Genomic DNA, 24,278 nt, shown 5'->3' with positions numbered 1-24,278 from the left:
CCCAGAGGATGGGCACTGCTGGATTTCCGTGGGAACACAACTAGTTCACTAATTTCCGACAGTGACTCTTGCACTGTGTTGGACACCGAGGTTGGCAGGACAATAAAAATAGCATCACCATGAGGATTATAGAAGCAAGAGACAACCATTTGGCCCTTTGGGCCAGCTCCATCATTCAATAAGGTCCTGGCTGATCTTCTACATTTACTCCACTGTCCTGCCTATGTATCCCTTCGTTTCCCGTTCATGTCTAAAAGCCTTTTGATCTCAGTCTTCAATAGGTGCAACGACCGAGAATTCACAACTCTCTTGAGGTAAAGAATTCCAAAGGTTTCACAACCCTCTTGAGCGAAGAATATTTTCATCTCTGTTGCAAATGGCCAACTCCTTATCCTGAGACTGTGACCCCTAGTTCTGGGGATGGAAACAGCTGGGGGTGGAAACAGTCTCTTGGCATCTACCTTGTCAAGATCATAAACAGATTAAAAAGCTGTAAAAGCAAAAGGAATGCCTGTAATGAGCAAGTGTATGAAAAAAATTCAAGGAGCAGTAGTCTGTGCTTATTAAATGATGTTAATGCGAATGAAATAAATCCATCACACTGCAGGTTGTCGTTGTGTTGTGCTTCAGAATTTATTTTGCATAAATTTATCTGCAACAGCGCACACAGATTATCACGTTTTATTCTTTCTGATGCACTATTCTAATCTAAAAAGGGAAACAAATGCGTGTCCGAAGTTAGAAGAATTAGCCCCAATAGCAGTCAAAAGACACTCTCTCCACTTCTTATTTAACTCAGTTAAATTTAAAAGCTCCAGGCTTTTAATGTTCTGATAACCATGTTACTGAAAATTAATAAAAAAACAGCTTTTGTTTCTCTCTGTGAGAGGTTAAAGGGTCAGTCATTCTGGTCCGTTAATGGCCCACACATTCAAAATATTTGATTCAATTGCAAGGAACCCTTTATTGCTTTAATGTACAGTTGTGCTGCAAAACAATGCTGAGCCCTATGTATGATTGTTTGTACGTTATGGAAAGTTAACTTCATGCGTTTGGAATGTAATTTATTCCATTAAAAAAAAAGCTCTTCAAGCAGCCATAAAGGAACTGTGATAACTGAATATAGTGAAGGGTGGGAAGCAGTGATGCTCAAAACACACATATGATAAATAATTTTTAAGTTTTAAACACTGCCTTTGTTAAGACCATTCCAGCACAAGGGAACGCACTGGTGCGGTTTCACTTTGTACCAAAGTTATACACAACTTTCCGATTCATTTACTTTAATAGAATTAGAATTAATAAAACCAAACCATGAAGTGCAAATGCCGAGTTAAGGCCTGGCCCTGACTCAGGAACCAAATCAGATGTGAGACAGTGCGAGAAAAAGACAAGAGAATAGTTTCTTCAGCAATTCTCGCACCCAGTCACTCCAAGTTAGGGCCCTACTCCTGACCTGAGCTGCTTTCACACACGAACAACTCGCCTCGCAGCACCTCCACATTTGCAGTGTGAATGCAACATGTTAAATCACCGTGACCATTGCCTCTGTGCAATCGTCGAGCAACGTATCATTTTAACAAGGCTTTGAATACATGGGAAAGAAATATCTTTGGGCATACAAATGTAGTACATGAAAGTATTAGTTTTTATCCACAATTTAAATGGAAATGCTCTCTACAGTAATGCAGACAAGGTCTTTCCAAACCTTGTTTTAAATTATACATAAAGTATGCATACTTTTCTTCCATTTCCAATGGGTCTTTTTAACTGCAGCAGAAAGTATAATTCAGAATTCTAATTAGAAACAGAATACAAAATGAGCTGATACTTTATCATGCAGATTACAAAACTGTAACCATAATTTGACCCAGCGACCTGTCTGTACATATTTGTTGCACAAGTTCTCAAGAGACAGTCGAAGGAAATAGTCAAGAAATTGTTTAAAATTCCAACAGTTGACATCAAAAAAGAACAGACAAGCCAACTAATAAGACAAAATGTTCACACTTAATGCATTTCTAATAGAAGGTGTGTAGTATTCTTAGGGGAGAACAGTGTGAACTTGGAATGATTTCTCTTCAGTCTCTATTCGCTTATTGAAAGCTAACTCCAGGATTGTAAAATGCGTTTGTTATCAGTCAGGATGACACAGAACTGTGTCTAACAAGGATGACCATCTTCTACCTGGTCAACTGGCCAACAACTTTCAACAAGGTTTTGTTTTCTTGCTTTAGTTGATCATTTTCATCTTCAATTTCATCCAAATCCTTGAATAAGGGGCAGAAGAAAAACAAAAGAGTTACTTTATCAAGGAGATGCGAAGTGTCAGTGGATTAGAAAAGGGAGGGGGGGGGAGGGGCATTCAGCACCTTGATCCTGCTGTGTTGTCAATCTGATCATGTCTGATCTGCTTCACAATTCCATTTCCTCCACATTCCTTGATAATAGTCTAGGGGTTTACGTCCTGTGGACCATTAGCCTATCCCCACCCTCTCCCCGGCATCTGTGGCCTTTTGGGTGGACGGTTCCAGATTTCCAAACATCAGCTACTTGCATATAGCACCGTTAACACAGTAAAACATCCCAAGACACCTCACAGGAAAATTATCAAACACAAAACATCCAAAGCCATTTAAGGAGACATTAGGCAGCACGGTAGCACAAGTGGATAGCACTGTGGCTTCACAGCGCCAGGGTCCCAGGTTTGATTCCCCTCTGGGTCACTGTCTGTGCGGAGTCTGATAAGTTCTCCCCTTGTCTGCGTGGGTTTCCTCAGGATACTCCGGTTTCCACCCACAGTCCAAAGACATGCAGGTTAGGTGGATTGGCCATGATAAATTGCCCTTAGTGACTAAAAAGGTTAGGAGGGCTTATTGGGTTATGGGGATAGGGTGGAAGTGAGGGCTTAAGTGGGCCAGTGCAGACTCGATGAGCCGAATGGCCTCCTTCTGCACTGTATGTTCGAGGCAAAAGATGACAAAAAGCTTGAACAAACAAGTAGATTTGAAGGAGTCTTAAAAGCAGAGAGAGAAGTAGAGGCAAAGTAGTGTAGGAAGGGAATTCCAGAATTTAGGGACCAGGTAGCGGAAGACACAGCCATCAATGGTGGAATGGCTAAAATCAGAGGAAAGCAGAAATCATGGAGGGGTGTGGGCCTGCAGATATACCAGAGGAGACAATTACAAGGCCTCACGGTAGCATGGTGGTTAGCATAAATGCTTCACAGCTCCAGGGTCCCAGGTTCGATTCCCGGCTGGGTCACTGTCTGTGTGGAGTCTGCACGTCCTCCCCGTGTGCGCGTGGGTTTCCTCCGGGTGCTCCGGTTTCCTCCCACAGTCCAAAGATGTGCGGGTTAGGTGGATTGGCCATGCTAAATTGCCCGTAGTGTAAGGTTAATGGGGGGATTGTTGGGTTACGGGTATACGGGTTACGTGGGTTTAAGTGGGGTGATCATTGTTCGGCACAACATCGAGGGCCGAAGGGCCTGTTCTGTGCTGTTCTATGTTCTATGTTCTAAGGCATTTTCCATGGGGGCAAATCTACCGCCACCACGGCCAATATGTCCTTCCTGTGAACTCATCGGCATTTCCAAATGACAGCAACACTGTATACCGAAAACAAGATTTCTAACTTGATGAATGTTCCCACCCCCTCCAACATGTGAGTAAGAGTTTAACACTCATCACTGAGATTTGTTTCTGGTGCATTGAAGATATCTGCACCCCATCTGGCCAACATCTATCAAATCTCCTTGCATATGAGAGCATGATGCCAGAGAGACTGCAGTTACGTGGAGAGTTGAGAGAAGCGGAGATCATTCTCCTTTTGAGCCGAGAAAGGCAAGTAATGTAGGACATTAGGAATGGATGGAGGTCATTCAACCCCTCAAGCCTGTTCTAACCAATTCTGCTCTGAACTTCAATTCTATTTACCGCTTGATTTAAAAAAATAAATTTAGTGTACACAATTTTTTTCCCCCAATTGAGGGGCAATTTAGCATTGGCAATTCACCCATCGTGCACATCGTTTTGGATTGTGGGGGTGAGACCCATGCAGACACGGGGAGAAAGTGCAAACTCCACATGAACAGTGACCCAGGTCGGGATCGAACCTGGGATCCTCATGAGGCAACAGTGCTAACCACTGCATCACTGTGCCGTGATTCCTCTTGATATCCTTACCGAACAAATAGTCTTTATCACTCAGTCTTAAGAGTTCCACTGGACCCCAGCATTCACAGCGTTTTTGGAGGAGTAAGTTCCAACTCCCTCGTGTGTGGAACAAAGTACTTCCCGATTTTGCTAGATTCCCACACCAGAGGAAATAGTTGGGCCATTTCTACCCCCATTGGATTCCTGCATCATTTTAAACATTTCAGTCTGATCATTCCTTAATCTTCTACAGTCATTGGAATACAAGTCAGGTGATTCAACATGACCTTATAATCTATCCCTCCGGGATCATTCTAGTGAATCTACGCTGCACCGCCACCACGGCCAATATGTCCTTCCTGTGATTTCATAGGTGTTTCAAAATGATAGGGAATCTTAATTAAATACACAATTAGAAACTTTCCACTGGCAGGCGGGTCAATAAGCAGAAGACACAGACTTGAGGTCATTGGGAAAATAATCAGAATGGGGCTAGCGGATGAGGTATTTTATTCAAACGCAAGAAAAATTGATGGGAACTGGAATGCAATGCCTGAAAAAGGGCGGTGGAAGCAGATTCAGGAATAACTTTCAAAAGTGAATGGGTTAAATACTTGAAGGGGAAAAGATTGCAAGGCGGTAAGGAAAGCACAGGATAGTGGGACTAATTGGATAGCTCTTGCAAAAGACTACCACCGACACAACGCGCTGAATACCCTTCTGTGCTGAAGCATTCTTCAATGCTATGATTCTAAGACAATCTGCAGTGACAATTCTGTACCCTTGTACAACTAAACTCAGATTACAGAGAGGAAGTGAAGTGTGATTAAAAGATCAAAAAATGACCAGTCTCTGTGCTCCTCGAGACATTCCAGGCCTTAGTTTGGCTGCTGAACAAACATAATCCGGAATAGTCTTCTCCGGTGAACATGCATTCCGATTTGGTACTCACATTTTAAACACCCATTACATGCAAGTGTTAATTTAATATTTTTGGTCTCATTTTCAGGAACGATTATATTGTTGCACAAGAAAGTTAAGATCTTTTTTCCGCCTCTATCCTCAAAGAAATGTCTGTAAAAGTGTCAGTGTTTCAACAAATAAGGCTGGACAAGTGAGCATAATTCTAGTCATGTGGGTCAATTAAACTGAATCACTAGAGCAAATAATTCCAAGAGAGACGTTGCTTTAAAAATTACATGTTAATTGTCACACGAGGATGGCCAATAATGGGATGCGGATTTTATTTAATGCTACTACAATTCATATTCTCCAGCCACAGAATGCCAGACACACATTAATCATGCACACAAAGTAACACACGTCTCTCACATATATGTCCACATATAAACACTGGGGCCCATGCTATCGGGGAGCCCGGATTCTGCACCTCAGTGAGAAGGCAACAGATGGCTTTATTAGTTAGCGTTACTGCTCAACATTTTTTCATGGTCATTTTATTAATTACTCAATTTTCAGCAGGACCAATTTATTGCTTTAGTCTGAATTTTGCGTTTTCTTCATACCATAGCATTTAAAAAAGTTTATGTCTACTATTGTACCAAACCAGATCTCCGGCAGCTACTGCTGGGTTTCTTGCTGAGAGGGAATGAGGGGCTCGCAGGAAGTGGGCTTTTTGGGAAAGGGGGGGTTGGCTGGCAAAAGGGTGTTATTTTTGCTCCAATTGAAATGAGAAGTGCTGGAAATGCTCAACACATCTGGCAGGACTTCCGGTGGCGGCAATGCGGAGCTAAGCTGCACGTTCGGCAGCTCCCGCTATCATAGGACTTTTGGGCTCTTTTAAGGGCCCCAAACTGTGCTGGTTCAACGATTCCCGGTGTGTGAAGGTGTCTGGAGTAATATCCCCCGGGATTTATGGTGCGGACCTGGAGTGGGGTGAGGAAAAAAACGGCAGCAGCTCCCCTGGGAAAATGGGGGAAGGTGGACAAAATGGCGGCCGGTGGAGCCCCCGAGGAGTGGAGGCAGTGGGCGCAGGAGCAGCAAGCGGCCCTTCTGCGCTACTTTACAGAGCTGAAAGTGGAGTTGCTGGACTCTTTGAAAGTTACTACAAGCAAGCTGCTGGAGACCCAGACAACCCAGGGTGCAGCGATCCGTGAGTTGCAGCAGCAGGCCTCTGAGCGCGAGGATGAGGTCTCGGCCCTTGTGGGGAAAGTGGAGATGCACGAGGCGCTCCACAAAAAGTGGCAAGATCGTTTTGAGGAGATGGAGTTTCGGTCGAGGAGGAAGAACTTGCAGATCCGGGGCGTCGCGGAGGGGCTGGAGGGGTCGGACCTGCTGGCTTATGTGGCTGTGATGCTGAACTCGCTGGTGGGGGCAGGATCTTTCCATCTGCCCCTGGAGCTGGAGGGGGCCCACAGAGTACTGGCCAGGAGGCCTAAGGCGAATGAACCCCCGCAGGCGGTGCTGGTGCGGTTCCATCGGTTCAGTGACCGGGAGTGTGTCCTGCGATGGGCCAAGAAGGTGAGGAGCAGCAAGTGGGAGAATTCGGTAGTGCGCATCTACCAGGACTGGAGTGCGGAGGTGGCTAAGCGGAGGGCCGGGTTCAACCGGACGAAGGTGGTGCTCCACAGCAGGCAGGTGAAATTCGGCATGCTGCCGCCTGCGCGCTTGTGGGTCACCTACAAGGACCAGCATCACTATTTTGAGTCCCCGGAGGAGGCGTGGGCCTTTGTGCAGGCTGAAAAGTTGGACTCGAACTAGGGATTGGGGACTGTGGGGGTTTTTTGTATCACTGTTTATGTTGTTGCTGGCTATTCTGTTTTTTTTCCTGCTTTCGGCTGGTGTTGGTTATGGTTTTGTGTTTTAAGGGGGGTGTTGGGGGTCTGTTTATTTGTACGGGGTTGGTGGATGGGTTGGGACTGCTATTTGGGAGCTGCGTTGGGGAGATGGGGTGGGGCAGTGTGAAAGCGCGGGCTTTCCTCTGGTATCCCGCGCTGCGGGACGAGGGGGGTGGAGCTGGAGACAAGGGGCGTGGATATCAGTTCCGTTTTCCCGCGCTGGAGCGGTGCCAAGGAGCTGCTGCAGGGTGGGGGTGACCCCATATCGGGAGGGGTCGGAATTAGGGCGGGAGCTGCCGGGGTCAGCAGAAGTCAGCTGGCTCACGGGAGTACTATGGAGGGAGTGTTGTGGCTAGGAGGGGTCCTAGCCTGGGGGGGGAATACCGGGTTGCTGCTGGAATGGCCAGGGAGGAACTGGTGCGGGTCGGGGTGAGGTTCTATAGCCATGGGAAACGGGCCGAATGGGGGGTGCTGGCCAGGGGCGAGCAGTCGATAGGCTATGGTTAGTCGGCGGGGGAGGGGGCGGGGTACCCCCTGATCCGGCTGATCACGTGGAACGTGAGGTGGTTGAATGGGCCGGTTAAGCGGGCCCGGGAGTTTTCGCATCTGAAGGCGGACGTGGCCATGCTTCAGGAGACTCACCTGAAGGTGGCGGACCAGGTTCGTCTGAGGAAGGGGTGGGTGGGGCAAGTTTTCCATTCAGGGCTCGACGCGAAGAACCGGGGGGTGGCGATCCTGGTGGGCAAGAGGGTGGCGTTTGTGGTGTCTGAGGTGGTGGCTGATAGTGGCAGCAGATATGTGATGGTGAGCGGTAAGCTGCAGGGGGAGAGGGTGGTGCTGGTAAATGTATATGCCCCGAATTGGGATGATGCTGGTTTCATGAGGCGTATGTTGGGCCGCATTCCTGACTGGAGGCGGGGGGCCTGATCATTGGGGGGACGGGGGGGGGGGGGACGGGGACTTCAATACGGTGCTGGATCCCCCACTGGATCGTTCTAGTTCTAGGACGGGCAGGAGGCCGGCGGCGGCCAAGGTGTTGAGGGGGTTTATGGACCAGATGGGAGGGGTGGATCCCTGGAGGTTTGGGAGGCCGAGGGCTCGGGAGTACTCTTTTTTTCTCCCACGTGCACAGGGTTTATTCCCGTATTGATTTTTTTGTCCTGAGTAGGGGGCTGGTCCCGAGGGTGGAGGATGCCGAATATTCGGCTATAGCGATTTCGGACCATGCTCCGCATTGGGTGGATCTGGAGATGGGGGAGGTGCGGGACCAGCGCTCGCTTTGACGTGGGGTTGTTGGCTGATGAGGAGATGTGTAGGAGGGTCCAGGGATGTATTGAGAGGTACCTCGAGGCCAATGATACTGGGGAGGTCCGGGTGGGGATGGTGTGGGAGGCTCTGAAGGCAGTGATTAGGGGGGAGTTGATTTCCATCCGAGCCCATGGGGAGAGGGGGGAGTTGATTTCTATCCGAGCCCATGGGGAGAGGAGGGAGAGGGAGAGACTGGTGGGGGAGCTGCTGAGTGTAAATAGGAGGTATGCGGAGGCCCCGGAGGACGGATTGTTGGGGGAGCGGCGTAGCCTGCAGGCTAAGTTTGATTTACTGACTACCAGAAAGGCGGAGACACAGTGGAGGAAGGCGCAGGGAGCGGTCTACGAATATGGGGAGAAGGCGAGCAGGATGCTGGCGCATCAGCTCCGCAAGCGGGACGCGGCTAGGGAGATGGTGGAGTGCAGGATAGGGGTGGGAATGTGGTGCGGAAAGGGGTAGAGGTTAATGGGGTCTTCAGGGATTTCTACAGGGAACTGTACCGGTCGGAGCCGCCGGTGGTTGGGGAATGGAGAGCTTTTTTAACAGGCTCCGATTTCCAAGGGTGCAGGAGGAGCAGGACTGGGGGCGCCGATCGAGTTGGAGGAGCTAGTTAGAGGGATTGGCCACATGCAGTCGGGGAAGGCGCCGGGACCGGATGGGTTCCCGGTTGAATTTTATAAAAAAATATGCGGACCTGTTGGTTCGGACCTTTAACGAGGCATGGGAGGGGGGAGTTTTGCCCCCGACGATGTCACAGGCACTGATTTCCCTGATCCTGAAGCGAAATAAGGACCCCCTGCAGTGTGGATCATATAGGCCAATTTCACTGTTGAACGTGGACGCCAAGTTGCTGGCAAAGATCTTGGCCACTAGAGTAGAGGACTGTGTGCCGGGGGTGATACATGAAGATCAGACGGGATTTGTGAAGGGGAGGCAGCTGAACACTAACGTGCGAAGGCTGCTAAATGTGATAATGATGCCGGCGGCAGAAGGAGAGGCGGAGATTGAGGTGGCATTAGATGCGGAGAAGGCCTTTGATAGGGTTGAGTGGGGGTACTTGTGGGAGGTGTTAGAGAGGTTCGGGTTTGGGGAGGGGTTTATCAAATGGGTGAGGTTGCTGTACGAGGCCCCGATGGCGTGTCTAGCGACAAATGGGAGGAGGTCCGAGTACTTCAGGCTCTGCCGTGGGATGAGGCAGGGGTGCCCCCTGTCCCCCTTGCTTTTTGCGTTGGCAATTGAGCCTCTGGCCAAGGCGCTAAGGGAGTCGGGGAGGTGGACGGGTCTGGTGCGGGGTGGGGAGGAGCACCGAGTGTCACTTTATGCAGATGACTTGTTGCTGTATGTAGCAGACCCGGTGGGGGGAATGCCGGAGGTGATGGAGATTCTTGCTGAGCTTGGGAGTTTCTCAGGCTATAAGTTGAACCTGGGCAAGAGCGAGCTGTTTTTTGTACACCCGGGTGATCAGGAGGGGGGGATTGGTAGGCTCCCGCTAAAAAGGGCAGTGGGGAGTTTTAGGTACCTGGGGGTTCAGGTGGCTAGGAGTTGGGGGACTTTGCATAAGCTTAATTTTACTAGGTTGGTGGAGCAGATGGAGGAGGAGTTCAAAAGGTGGGACATGCTGCCGCTGTCGGGTAGAGTACAGTCCGTTAAAATTACGGTGCTCGTGAGGTTTTTGTTCCAGTGCCTCCCCATCCTTATTCCGAGGGCCTTTTTTAGGAGGGTGAACAGCAGCATCACGGGATTTGTTTGGGTGCATGGGACTCCGAGGGTGAGGAGGGTCTTTTTGGAGCGGGGCAGGGATGGAGGGGGACTGGCGCTGCCCAACCTCTCTGGGTACTATTGGGCGGCTAACGTCTCGATGGTACGTAAGTGGGTAATGGATGGGGAGGGGGCAGCATGGAAAAGGATGGAGATGGCATCCTGCAGAGGCACGAGCCTGAAGGCACTGGTAACGGCACCGTTGCCGCTCCCTCCAACGAGGTACACCACGAGCCCGGTGGTGGCGGCTACCCTCAAGATTTGGGGGCAGTTGAGGCGACACAGGGGGGAAGTGGGGGGCTTGGTGGAGGCCCCGCTGCGGGGGAACCACCGGTTTGTCCCAGGGAACATTGATGGCGGGTTCCTGGGGTGGCACAGGGTGGGCATAAGGAAGTTGGGAGACCTGTTCATTGACGGGAGGTTTGCGAGCCTGGTGAGCTGGAGGAGAAGTTTGAGCTTCCCCCGAGGAATATGTTCAGGTACCTTCAGGTCAAGGCGTTTGCTAGGCAGCAGGTGGAGGGGTTCCCTTTGCTGCCCCCGCGGGGGTTAAGGGATAGGGTGCTTTCGGGGGTGTGGGTCGGGGATGGGAAGGTGTCTGACATCTACCAGGTGATGCAGGAGGTGGAGGAGGCGTCGGTAGAGGAGCTGAAGGCTAAGTGGGAAGTGGAGCTGGGGGAGCAGATTGAGGAGGGGACATGGGCGAACGCCCTGGAGAGGGTGAACTCCTCCTCTTCATGTGCGAGGCTTAGCCTCATCCAGTTCAAGGTACTGCACAGGGCTCATATGTACGGGACGAGGATGAACAGGTTTTTTGGGGGTCAGGACAGGTGCATTAGGTGTTGGGGGAGCCCAGCGAACCAAGCCCATATGTTTTGGGCATGCCCGGCACTGGGGGAATTCTGGCAGGGGGTGGCGAGGACAGTGTCGAGGGTGGTAGGGTCCAGGGTCAAGCCAGGCTGGGGACTCACGATATTTGGGGTTGGAGTGGAGCCGGGAGTGCAGGAGGCGAAAGAGGCTGGTGTTTTGGCCTTTGCGTCCCTCGTAGCCCAGCGGAGGATCTTGTTGCAATGGAAAGATGCGAGACCCCCAAGCGTGGAGACCTAGATCAATGACGGCGGGATTCATTAAGCTGGAGAAGGTTAAATTCGCCCTGAGGGAGTCTGTACAAGGGTTCTTTAGGTGATGGCAGCCTTTCCTCGACTTTCTGGCTCAACAATAGGGAACTAGGTCAGCAGCAGCAACCCGGGGGTGGGGGGGGGGGGGGGGGGGGGGGGGGGGGGGGGGGGGGGGGCTCGTTCAGGGGGGTATTGTTTATGTTAATTTAATTTATTTTAAATTTATTTTGTTGTTCATCGGCTTTGGGGGGGGCTCGTTATATGCGTTGTTACGGGTCCGGGGGGTGTTTATTATTGTTATTATTATTGTTTTGTTGTTATACATTTTTCAAAAATTTCAATAATAAAAAAATAATTAAAAAAACACATCTGTGCAGAAACAGAGGTCAGTGACCCTTTTGTCAAAACTGGTGCAGATCATGGGCCTGAAGCATTGACTATGTTTCATTCTCCACAGATGCTGCTCGGCCTGTGGAGTATTTCCAGCATTTTCTGTTTATATTTCAGATTTCCAGAAGCTGCAGTACTTTGCTCTCCTATTAAATGCTTCAATCTGATCAATGACACGGGTAAACAAAGGGGTGAGGATCTGCAAGTTGAGTATAGGAAGTTAGGAGATAAAATAAAATGCAAGTCCTCAAACGTAGTAATCTCAGGATTACTCCCAGTGCCACGCACCAGAGAGAGCAAGAATAAGAGGATAGATCAGATGAGTGTGTGACTGCAGAAATGGGGTACCAGGGAGGGATTTAGAATTTTTGAGGCATTGGTTCTGGGGAAGGTGGGGCCTGTATAAGCCAGACGGGTTACACCCAGGCAGAGCTGGGACTTTTGCTAGTTCTATTGGTGAAATTTTAAACTAGTATGGCAAGGGGTGTGGGAAGGAAACAGGAGGTAGAACAGTAGTTTGTGATTTAGTCAGTGACTCGGAAGACAAAATAAACAAGAGTTTAAAAGCACCCAGTGTAGGAAATTGATTGGGTTGAACTGTTTATACTTCAATGCAAGGGGTATTATCAATAAGGCTGATGAGCTAAGGGCACACATAGACACATGGCAGCAGGGTGTCATTGCTATAACGGAAACCTGGCACAAGGAGGGGCAAAATTGGCAGCTCAATATTTCTGGATATAGAGTTTTCAGGTAGGACAGAGTGGATTACAAAAAAGGAGGGGGGTTAGCATTATTGGTTAAAGGATCACAGTTGTGAGAGGGATGATATACAAATGGGTTAACAAATGAGGCTGGGTTGAGTATAGGAATACAAAAATGGGCAGTCACACTACTAGGTGTGGATTACAGATGCCCAAATAGTGAGAGGGATATAGAAGATATATATATAGACAAATTTCTGCCTGAAAATGAAAATCGCTTATTGTCACAAGTAGGCTTCAAATTAAGTTACTGTGAAAAGCCCCCAGTCTCCACATTCCGGCGCCAGTTCGGGGCGGCTGATACGGGAATGAGGAAGCAGTAATAGTAACAGGCTTGATCTATCCCAATATCAACTGGGTTTGAAACAATATTGGGGCATTGAGGGTGCAAAATTCATGTACTGTGTCCAGGGATTAAACAATACGTGACAAGCCCAACGAGACGAGATGCAATTCTGGATCTAGTCGTTGGAAATTAAAGGGGTGCAGTGACAGTGGGTGACCATATCTGGAATAGTGACCATAATTCAGTTAGATTTAGTATTATTATGGAAAAGGACAGAGTAAAAGTTTTAAACTTGGGGAGGGGGGAGGAGGAGGGACACACAAATATAGACCCAGGGGAAGTGCTGGAGAACTGGAGGAATGCAAATGTGGTTCCGCTGTTTAAAAAGGGTAAGAAGGAAATACCAAACAATTATAGGCTGGTTAGTCTTACTTCGGTGATGGGCAAATTGTTAGGATCAATCCTGAGAGAACGGATTAACTGTCATTTGGAAAGGAATGGACTAGTCAGGGATAGTCCTCATGGCTTTGTTAGGGAAAGGTCATGCGTTACAAATTTGATTTGGATATTGGAATTGTTTATTGTCATGTGTACCGAGGTACAATGAATTGAGGAAGTGACAGGATGATTGATGGGGTAGTGCAGTGGATGTTGTCTACTTAGACTTTAGTAAGGTTTTGACAAGGTCCCACATGGCAGACAGGTCAAAAGAGAAAAGCCCATGGGTTACAGGGTAATGTGGCAAATTGGATCCAAAGTTTGTTTAGTAACAGGAAACAAAAGGTGATGATCGATAGCTGCTCTTGTGGATGGAAAGCTGTATCAAAAGGTGCTCCATAGGGCTCAGTGTTGGGACCCCTGTTTTTTAAATATATTAATGATTTGGACCAGAAAGTGGGGGGCACAATTGGGAAATTTGCAGACGACACAAAAATTGGCCGTGTAGAGTCAATAGCCTAGAGCAGTGTTTTTCAAACCTTTTTTCCTGAAAGGGGAGCCTGCTTGGTCCTCACAATCTCACTTGAATCAGGTTGAAAAGAGGAGAGGGAAATGCATATATCAGGTGCAGACTTCAGCCAGTTCCTTTTTTGCCATCTTCATCTTTATGAAAACGGAAAATCCAACCTCGCACATTTAGGTCATCGTGAAGAGGAATAGCCACAAAATGCTCATTTTACTCAGCACTGGATACTCCTGGGAGATGTTATTCCAGATTGCTGACAGCCTCATGGGGTTTTGACGTGTTTTTAACGTGGTATCACAGGTCAAATACAGCAGCATAGTCTTTTCATTTGGAGTCAGCTGGAAGTTAATAATGGACTCTCAGGTCTCAACCTCAAAAGCAATTTTTCACCATTTCTCTTTCAAAATCTGAAACTGCTTCTCTCATTTGCCAGTACTTCCTGGCACATAACACAAATGGGCTTTGTTTCCTTATTTGCACTGGAACAGTTGACAAAACCATGCCTCAAGAAATCACCTTTATACTGCTTTGTTCCCGAGTTATGTTTCTTCTTTGTAGGGTGTTAACTAGAGGCCTTGGAGCTGTATACAAAGCTAATATTAGAACTTCTGTGTCCTGCCCTGATTCTCCTGTGCAGTTCTGTCCAGAAGATTCTGGCTGTGAGATCCTGTCCAATAGGTGCACTACCGAAATGAGTCTCAGGCCGTTTCTTACTTTGAAGAAAACAATCCATCGTCACAGGTTCTCTTGGGAGCAGCTACAAAATTGGAGCAGCTCTCCTCCGTGATTTGGTGTCAAAAGCACGTACATGGAGGGCACTTGTAGTCAAGTGTACGTACACGGTGCATGACCTTCTCTTTTTGCCGCTTCTGATTGGAAGACGACACCCAGTCTAATTTATTTTGATTTAAACGGCAGCAGCGGCCGCCATTCTCAATTTAAAAGCCAGTAGCAACCGTTGAACACTTCTCCCATGATTGGGATGACCGGGGGAACAGTGCGACCGATTGCTCCGTGATCCTCGCGCGACCCACACTTTGAAAAGCCCTGGATTGAGGATAGCAGTAAGCACCAGTATGATATCGATGGTTCGGTGGAGTGGGCAGTGAAGTGGCAGAGGGAGTTCAACTCTGATAAGTGTGAGGTAATGCATTTAGGGAGGTCAAACAGTAAAAGGGAATATCCAATAAACGGGAATATACTGAGAGGGGTAGATGAAGTGAGAGATCTCGGTGTGCAATGGTAGAAATACAGGTAGATAAGGTTGTAAAGAAGGCATACGGAATGCTTTCCTTCATTGGCAGAGGTATAGAATACAAAAGTAGATTTTTAATGATGGAACTGTATAAGACACTGGTGAAGCCAGAACAAGAGTATTGTGTGCAGTTCTGGTCACCACATTTCAGGAAGAATGTAACTGCTCTGGAGAGAGTGCAGAGAAGATTTACCAGAATGTTGCCAGGGCTGGAGCACTGTAGCCATGGGGAGAGATTGGAGAGGTCGGGGTCATTTTCCTTGGAATAGAGAAGGCGGAGGGGTGACATGATCGAGGTATACAAAATTGTGAGGGGTAGAGATTGAGTAGACAGGAGGAACTGGTTTCCCTTGGCAAAGTGCTCAAAAACCAGGGGTCATAGATTCAAGCTACGTAGTAGAAGGATTAGAGGGGACATGAGGAAAAAAAGTTTTACGCAGAGTGTCGGGTGGGTGTCGGGAATTCGCTGCCTGTGTTGGTGGTGGAGGCAAGGGCCCTAAACTCTTTTTTAAAAATACACGGATCTACACCTTAAATGCTGTGATCTGCAGGGCTCTGGGCTATATGCAGGAAGATGGGATTAGAAAGGGAACCTGGGTGTCTTTGGGTCGGCATGGACAAGATGGATCAAATGACCCCCTTCTGTTACCATGGTAGGAACGTTACACCATGTAACACACACAGTCTATTATTCCTAAACTGAAATTCCTAAATTTGATGTTGATACCTCCTTTATCAATATTATTTTTTCAATTCTACGACAGAAAGATTTTCTCATGAATAGTTCTTACTCTGTTCAGAAGATCAATTTCTTCCTTCAGTTTCCCAATAAGGTCATCTCTTTCCTGTAGTAGTTTGACTAGTTTTTGATTTTCTTGTCTCTCTTTGACGAGATCCTGGTGATAAAAGAAACCTCATATTAATTGCACATAAAATAATCAATTTATCGTATGTACTTCAGAATCTAAGTCGTATTGTTCATTTACTCTGATTTGGCATCAATAATAATAGCGAATGGCGGTGTTATTTTTCAAATATAGGCCGCTGCTGCAATAGACACTGTCAGGACTGCGGGAGTGCACTGGGACAGAAGAACCAATGCATGAAGTCTCACCCGTGCCCACCCAGAATATATCTCTCATACACTACAGCAGAATAACTGCCGCACCACTAGGTACCTTTTCAAATTCTTCCAATTTCTTCTCTAATGTACTGCTTAAGGTGGAACTTGAAGAAGTGTTTCCATAACGATTATAACCAGGTCGCTCTGCTCGACCAGCGTACCTGTTGCTGGTTGAATACGCTGTGATATCTTCTTCAGGAGCATTCGTGGTACTGTATGAACACAGGGGGAGATTTCAAACTTAAATGCAAAATAAAACTGAAGAATGAAGCACTGTATCTCAGAAGACAAATAAATTTGAGTTACTGACTGAAAGCTGCCCGAGGGGGTAATCAGTTAATGCACCAACGTGCTGTATATATTTGCCTTGTGTCTCGCCAGAGGTAGCACTCTTACCTCCTCAGGTGTGGCCCGGTGAGTAACCTTCTTACCTCCGAATCACAGGGCATGGATTCAAGTCCCATTTCAGAAACTCAAGCACAAAATCCAGGCCGACACTCCAGTGCCAATACTGAGGAAGTGCGGCACTATTAGAGGTGCTGTCTTTCTTAATCAGACACCAAACCAAGGGCCTCATTTCCATCTCAGCTGGATGTTACAGGTCTGTGGCATTATTATGCGTAAGAGCAGGGAGGAAGTGTCCCGACCAATATTTATCCCACTGGAACTATCTGCTCAGTCTCACCTTGATGTTTTGGAGGTTTTCTTTTGAGCAAATTGATTGGCACATTTCATAAATAGTAAATGCAAAAGTATTTCACTCGCTGTAAAGCATTTTGGAATGGCTTGAGACAGTAAAAGGCATTATAAAATGTTAGCCTTTCATTTTTTTTTTCAACAGGTGGGTATGGGCACAGTGACCCAGAGATACGTACGGAAACCAGTGTCTGGGAAAAAGCAGATACACAATAAAAGGACACAAATCCAGATTAAAATACACATCTTTGTCTGTTGGTAACATTGGAAATAATATGCTGAATCCGGAAGCTGTACTGGGAGATATAACATGTTGGGAGTATTCACAACTTGGCTAATTCCAGAGGATGGGAATTAAAATAATACTCAGCGTCACTCATTCAATTATGGCACTAGGACCATGGGGAGTGGATGGTGGCCAACAGCTGGGCTGGGAGACAATTGGTCTCGGGGGTACTGATGCAGAGTAGTGCAGATGCTGGAAAGCGGATATAAATCCAAAAAATTCTGTAAATATTCAACAGGTCAGGCAGATTCTACGGAGAGATAAACAGCTAACGGTTCAGGTCTGCGATCTCTCAACAGAACCACGGACAGATCAGATTAAACCAATGCAAGGAGGGGTTTCTGTGAAGCAAAGGTTTTAGGTGAGACAAGAAAGACTGACATGTCTGAGACATGTGTCTCCACACAAGGCCCACCCCCATTCCCCTCTCCTCACTGTCCAAGACTCCGTACACTCTTTCCAAATGAAGCAGTGATTTACTTGTGCTCCATTCAAGTTAGTGCACTGTGTTCACTGCTCACAATGCCGCCTCCTCTGTACTGCGGAGACCAAATGCAGACTGGGAGGCTGTTTTGCAGAACGCCTTCACTCTGTCCACGAGCATGCCCGCCGACCTGCTGGTGGCTTGCCATTTCAATTCACTATCGTGCTCTCACTCACATTTCTGTCCTCGGCCTGCTGCAGTGTTCCAGTGAACCTCAACACAGGCTGGAGGAACAGCACCTCATCTACCAAATAGGCACTTTACAGGTTTCTGGAACCAACATTGAGTTCAACAATTTCAGACATGAACTCTCCTCTCTTTCCCCCCCCCCTGATGCCAATCTGTATCTTGTTCTCATTTTTGCTTTCAGACAGCACTGACCTTTATTCAGCTTTTCACACCAACTCCGTAACAATTCTTTGTATCTTTGATATGATCACAACCACTCCCTTTCCTTTTCCCTTTGTCCATGGCATCTCTGTCACTTAATCTCTCCTGCCATCGAACCTCTCCCTTACCTTCTCTTTTGCTTCACCTAACACTCGAACCCTTTTCAACAACATAAACCCCATCACATTCTTACCTCCCTTCAGTTCGGAGTCATTATATTGGACTCCTTACATAAACTGTTTCTCTCTCTGCAGATGCTTCCAAACCTGCTGGGTTTTTCCAGCACTTTGCTTTTATGTCTGTGAAGTTTGAAATAGGTATTTTGTTTGATGAATCTCACAATAAAGGTGTGTTGGTGCCTCGGGCTGACTGAACAGAATTGGAATCTGGAACACAAAGACTTATTTACATGCTAGCCATCCCGAGACAAGGGAACCCGATCATAGGGGCTATAAAATATTCAGACAAGAAAGTGGTGTCGACAAATGCCTCAGAGACAGCTGGAAGGTGAAGGACGTTAGAAAAATACTGCTCCAACCTCTTCAAGTTCTGATAAATCGTCATCAGCCTGAAAGGTTAACTTGCCTTCTCCCTCCAAAGATGCTAGCTATCTGGCCTGCTGAGGGTTTTCAGCAGTTTTTCTTTTTTTATTACAAAACCAACCACAACTGCAACATGAAGAGTATCAAGTTAGCAACACAGACCATCAAATTAGCACAAGGAGCAAATCAAATTCACTCATCTTATCTCTTTATAGAATAGTAAAGATACTTCAACTGGCAAGGTGAACTAAAACTAATGTTCAGAGGGAAAATCCCCAAATTGTCTGGAGCCTCAGCTGGTAAATGGAACACATGACCGATTCATGAATCAGTGATTTAGAGATAATAGAGGCTGCAGTCAGCTCACAACTATTCATAAGTTGCACAACGTATAAAAAATGCAAGTCATGCCACGCAACAGGGAACAGCGAACATAATTTTACTGTGTAAAACTGTGGCCACCATAATAGAAAGGATATAAAGACACTGGAGATTTATAGAGGAATATAGAAGAACCTGAATATGAAGAACCTATTTCCCATTGAAGAGAAGTCCTGGAGGCATAGATTTAAAATAATTCACAGAGGGCTTAGAGGGTAGAAGAGGCCTCATTCCAGGGATGTATGGCTCATCTCATTAAGAAAGGTTGAACGGCTGGGTCTATACCAATTGGAGTTTTGAAGAATCTGGGGTGATCTTATTGATTCATATGACCTCCTGAGGGGACAAGACAGGGCAAATACTGGGAGGATGTTTCCTCTTATGGGGGAAGATTAGAACTCGGGGTTAAGACAGAAAGGAGAACTTTTACTCAGACAAATAGTTCCCTTACCTTGGGCAGCACGGTAGCACAAGTGGATAGCACTGTGGCTTCACAGTGCCAGGTCCCAGGTTCGATTCCCTGCTGGGTCACTGTCTGTGCAGAGTCTGCACATTCTCCCCGTGTCTGCGTGAATTTCCTGCGTGTGCTCCAGTTTCCTCCCACAGTCCAAAGACATGCAGGTTAGGTGGATTGGCCATGCTAAATTGCCCAGTGTCCAAAAAGGTTAGGAGGGGTTATTGGGTTACAGGGATAGGGTGGAAGTGAGGGCTTAATGTGGGTCGGTGCAGACTCGATGGGCTGAATGGCCTCCTTCTGCTCTGTATGTTCTATGTTTTTCCTCCAGAGAACTGTGGAGGTGGGTAGGGTATTCAAGGCCCAGGTAGATAGATTTTTGACAGGACAAGAGGATCAATGATTTGGGGGGGGTCACAGGATGGTGGATTTGACCACAACCAGATCAACCATGATCTTTTTGAATGGTTGTGCATGTTTGAAGGGTCAAATGGCCTATTCCTAAGTCCGATGTTCCTGTGAGGAACTTTATCATGCAGACTGTAGTGGGGTCTAGAACTTGCTGCCTAAATGGCGGTAGAGGCAGAAACCCCCGGCAAATTTGAGAAATACTTGGAAATGCACTTCAAATGCTGTAACCCACAGACTCAGAACTTGACAGTGGGATTAGGCTGGAGAATTAATTTGCAGCCGACAGATATGATGGACTGAATAGTCTCCTTCTGTGTTGTGAAATTCTATATTTCTGTGGAGATGGTGCAAAAAGGATTTACAAAGATGATAGCAGAACGGTAAAGTTATATCCAGTAGAGAAGCATGAATAGTTTGAGTCTCTTTGCTCTTGTGAAGAGAAGGCTGAAGAGTGACCTAAAAGAGGCCTTCAAAATGATGAATGGTTTTGCTCTCAGTGAATACAGAACAAGTCTTTCCTCTTGTGGGGAAGAGCAAAACCGAAGAATATCAAAAGAATTTAGTCACTAGTAAGGCCAAAGGGAATTCAGGAGAAAATTCTTTACCCAGAGAATGGTGAGAAGGTGGAACTCGTTGACACAGGGAAAGATTAATGTCAATTTTGTAGATGCATTTAAGGGGAAGCTAGATAAATCTAAGGAGGAGAAGGTGAAACAGGGTTATGCTATTAAATATAGATGAGAAAGAATGGATAACGCATCTGACTGCGGATCAGGAAATTCCAGGTTGGGCAGCACAGTGGAACAGCTGCTTCACAGTGCCAGGGACCCAGGTTCAATTCCGGCCTCTGTCTGTGTGGCGTTTGTATGTTCACCCAGTGTTTGCATGGGTTTCCTCCGGGTGCTCCGGTTTCGTCCCACAGTCCAAAGATGTGGATTGGCCATGCTAAATTGCTGCTTAGTGTCCAGGGATGTGCAGATTATTTTCTGGAATACAGGAATAGGGCAAGGTGGACAGGTCTTGTAAATGGGTAGGATGCTCATTCGAAGGGTCAGTGCAGACTCAATGGGCCGAATGTCCTCCTTCTGCACTGTAGGGGTTCTATGACTTCTAATGGGAGGAGGCTCAAGTGGAGCATAAACAGCAACATGGGCTGCACGGTTGTGGTGGCTAGCACTGTTGTTTCACAGCGCCAGGGACCCGGGTTCGATTCCCGGCTTCGGTCACTGTCTGTGCGCAGTCTACACGTTCTCCCTGTGTCTGCGTGGGTTTCCTCCGGGTGCTCCGGTTTCCTCCCACAAATCCCGAAAGACGTCCTTGTTAGGTGAATTGGACATTCTGAATTCTCCCTCAGTGTACCCGAACATGCACTGGAGAATGGCGACTATGAGATTTTCACAGTAACTTTAGTATTAATGTAAGCCTACTTGTGACACTAATACAGATTATTATTATGAACTGATTTCCTGGGACTGAATAGGTGAATGCCAAAAAGTTGTTTATTCCAATTTAGCCCAAGAGTAGAAAGGGAACTGCGGCCAAACATTGGTTTACAAGGGAAATTAGAGATAGTATTGGATTCAAAGAAGAATCATACAAATTAGCGATAAACCTGAGGATTGGGAAGAGTTTAAAATTCAGCAAAGAGATTGATTAAGACGGTGAAAATACAATAAGAAAGTTAGCGGGGAACATAAAAATTGACTGTAAAAGTTTCTGTAAAGAGAAAAGATGGAGAAAAACAAATGTAGGCCCCCTATAAGCAGAAACGTGGGAATCGATAACAGGGAACAAATAAATTGCTGAGGAGCTAAATTCGTACTTTGCTTCTGTCTTCACAAAGAGAGACATAAATAATGTACCAGAAATTCTGAGTAACACTATTTTTAAGTGAGGAGCTGAAGGAAATTAGGAAAGAAAAGGTTTTGGGGAAATTAATGGGATTGAGGGCGGATAAATCTCCAGAGCCTGAATCTTCATCCCAGAGTACAGTGGCCCTAGTAATAGTAGATCCATTGGTAGACATTTTCCAAAATTTTTTGGACTCTGGAATGGTTCGTATCGGTGGAGGGTAGCTAATATAACCCCGTTACTCAAGAGGGAGATAGAGAGAAAACAGGCAAGTATAGACCAGTGAGTAGGGAAGTTGCTAGTGTCCATTAGCAAGGGATTTATAGCACTGCTTTTGGAAAGCAGTGGTATGTACAATCAGACAAAATCAGCATGGATTTACGAAAGGGAATCATGCTCGATAAATTTACTTAAATTCTTTGAAGATGTAACTACTGTAGTAGAGTTGATCAGGGAGAACCGGTGGATGTGGTTCAATAATATAATAATAATTTTTATTATGACAAGTAGGCTTACATTAACACTGCAATGAATTTACTGTGAAAAGCCCCTAGTCGCCACACTCCAGCGCCTCTTCGGGTACACGGAGGGAGAATTCAGAATGTCCAATTCAACTAACAAGCACGTCTTTCGGGACTTGTGGGAGGAAACTCACGCAGACACAGGGAGAACGTACAGACTCCGCACAGACAGTGACCCAAGCTGGGAATCGACCCTGGCGCTATGAAGCAACAGTGTTAACCACCATGATCCATGATCATCATCAAGTTCAATACCCTGATCCCGCATTTCTCCATGTCCTTTGCTTCCTTTAGCCCCAAGAGCTGTATCTAATTCCTCCTTGAAATTGCACGACATTTTGGCCTCAAATACTTTCGGCGATGTTGAATTCCACAGATTCGCATTCTTTGGATGAAGAAATTTCTCCTCACCTCAGTCTTAAAAGGTTTACCCCTTATCATCCATGATCATAATGAGTAGCAGAGCAGGCTGGTAGGGCCAAAGGGCCTCCTCCTGCTTCTATTTTCTGCGTATATTTCTATGTATGACCAAATAACATTCATGTGGTTGGTATGTAAAAAGCTGGAGATGACCAAGTACGGCTGCCTCTTAATCACTGCCAAAACGGTACAAAATTAAATTTAAAGGAATAAAAATGCCTTTCCGATGTTCTTCATTAACTTTCTTGAAGCATATGGGGAAGGTTAATGAACCAATTATTGCTCATCAGCTGCCTTTTAAATTCAGGTAAAAGCACACCTGTTCTGCTTCTACAATCATAAATAATTCCTTCTGTGAAATAGTTGCTTTATTATTCATTGAAATTATCAATTGTCTTTAACATATGAACAATTAAAATACTTTAGAAATTTTCTTTGGTTTAGTTCTATTTTTCATTCACTAATGTCTTTCCTATGCAAAAAGGCACCATTCATGCCCTAAAGACATATTAAAGATTTTACAGCCAATTAAGTACTCTTGAAGCATAGTCACTGTTGTAATTTCGGCAACAAAATAACCAATTTGTGCACAGCAAGCTCCCAAATAGCAATGAGATAATGTCCAGATGATCTATTTTGGTGACATTACTTGAGGGATATTGACCAGAACAGAGCCTGTTGTTCTTCAAAGTAGTGCCATGGGGTCTTTTATATCCACCCAAGAGGGCAGATGGGGACTCGGTTTATCATTCCATCTGAAGGACAACATCTCCGATAGTGCAGCACTCCCTCAATATTGGCACTGAGAGTGTCAGTCTGGATTACATGTTGAAGTCTTTGGAATGGGATTTGAAGCCACAACCTTCTGACAGAGGTGAGAGTGCCCATTGAGCTTCGGCTGAACTCTGCACCAGCCTGAGATCAACCTATTGGTCTGCGGGATCAGTTGCTTACTGGAAATCTGGAGATTAATAAAAGACTGTGCACAACCCAATGCAGGGGGTTGGTCTGTTTCCCCTTATATATTTACAGCCATTTTTGTCCCTGGCTTGGTTTTCATGGGGGCATGGAATGCACTGCCTGTGGAAGTAGTTGAGTCGGAAACATTAGGGACCTTCAAGCGGCTATTGGATAGGTACATGGATTACGGTAAAATGATGGAGTGTAGATTAATTTGTTCTTAAGGGCAGCACAGTAGCACTGTGGATAGCACAATTGCTTCACAGCTCCAGGGTCCCAGGTTCGATTCCGGCTTGGTTCACTGTCTGTGCGGAGTCTGCACATCCTCCCTGTGTGTGCATGGGTTTCCTCCAGGTGCTCCGGTTTCCTCCCACAGTCCAAACATGTGCAGGTTAGGTGGATTGGCCATGATAAATTGCCCTTGGTGTTGGGTGGAGTTACTGGGTTATGGGGATAGGTTGGAAGTGTTGACCTTGGGTAGGGTGCTCTTTCCAAGAGCCGGTGCAGACTCGATGGGCCGAATGGCCTCCTTCTGCACTGTAAATTCTATGATAATCTACGATTAATCTAGGAGAAAGGTTCGGCACAACATCGTGGGCCGAAGGGCCTGTTCTGTGCTGTATTCTTTCTATGTCTATGAACAGTTTGGACGCTCAGTATAAAGGCTGAATAGGAGATTGAACTTGCCAACACCACTCAGTGGGAAGTTAGCTCATGGTGCTGATGTACAATGCAAAGGAAATCCCCTGCCAACTCTCCCTCCTCACTGCCAGCCAGGAGTGACCTCAATTCAATGTAGTATTGCAGCTAATGACCAGCCAAAACTAGCAGTGGGTCTTCGTTTCGGGAGAGGAACAAAAGAAACAACAGTAATAGTCTCAGTTGAGGTTGGATTTGATCCTGGAGCCACACAGTCACATATTACCCAGTACATTTAGAGGGGAAGAACAGAGTTCACATAAAACTG

The 24,278-nt window shown here is 46.5% G+C and overlaps 1 protein-coding gene across 1 annotated transcript in view; it reads right to left on the bottom strand.

Moving 5' to 3' along the window:
• Positions 1-608: 608 nt before the first annotated feature.
• The window catches only part of pawr (PRKC, apoptosis, WT1, regulator), an 84,959-nt gene continuing 61,289 nt past the window's right edge, over positions 609-24,278 (bottom strand). The window contains exons 5-7 of the mRNA XM_038780293.1: positions 15,971-16,127; positions 15,584-15,688; positions 609-2,270 (exon numbers count right to left, since the gene is read on the bottom strand). Coding sequence (XP_038636221.1) covers positions 2,184-2,270; positions 15,584-15,688; positions 15,971-16,127 — 349 coding nt within the window. The 3' untranslated portion in view covers positions 609-2,183. The remainder of the gene's footprint in view (positions 2,271-15,583; positions 15,689-15,970; positions 16,128-24,278) is intronic.

This window comes from Scyliorhinus canicula, chromosome 20, assembly GCF_902713615.1.
Source record: "Scyliorhinus canicula chromosome 20, sScyCan1.1, whole genome shotgun sequence".
NCBI lineage: Eukaryota > Metazoa > Chordata > Chondrichthyes > Carcharhiniformes > Scyliorhinidae > Scyliorhinus > Scyliorhinus canicula.
This window is presented reverse-complemented; position numbering and strand designations above follow the sequence as displayed.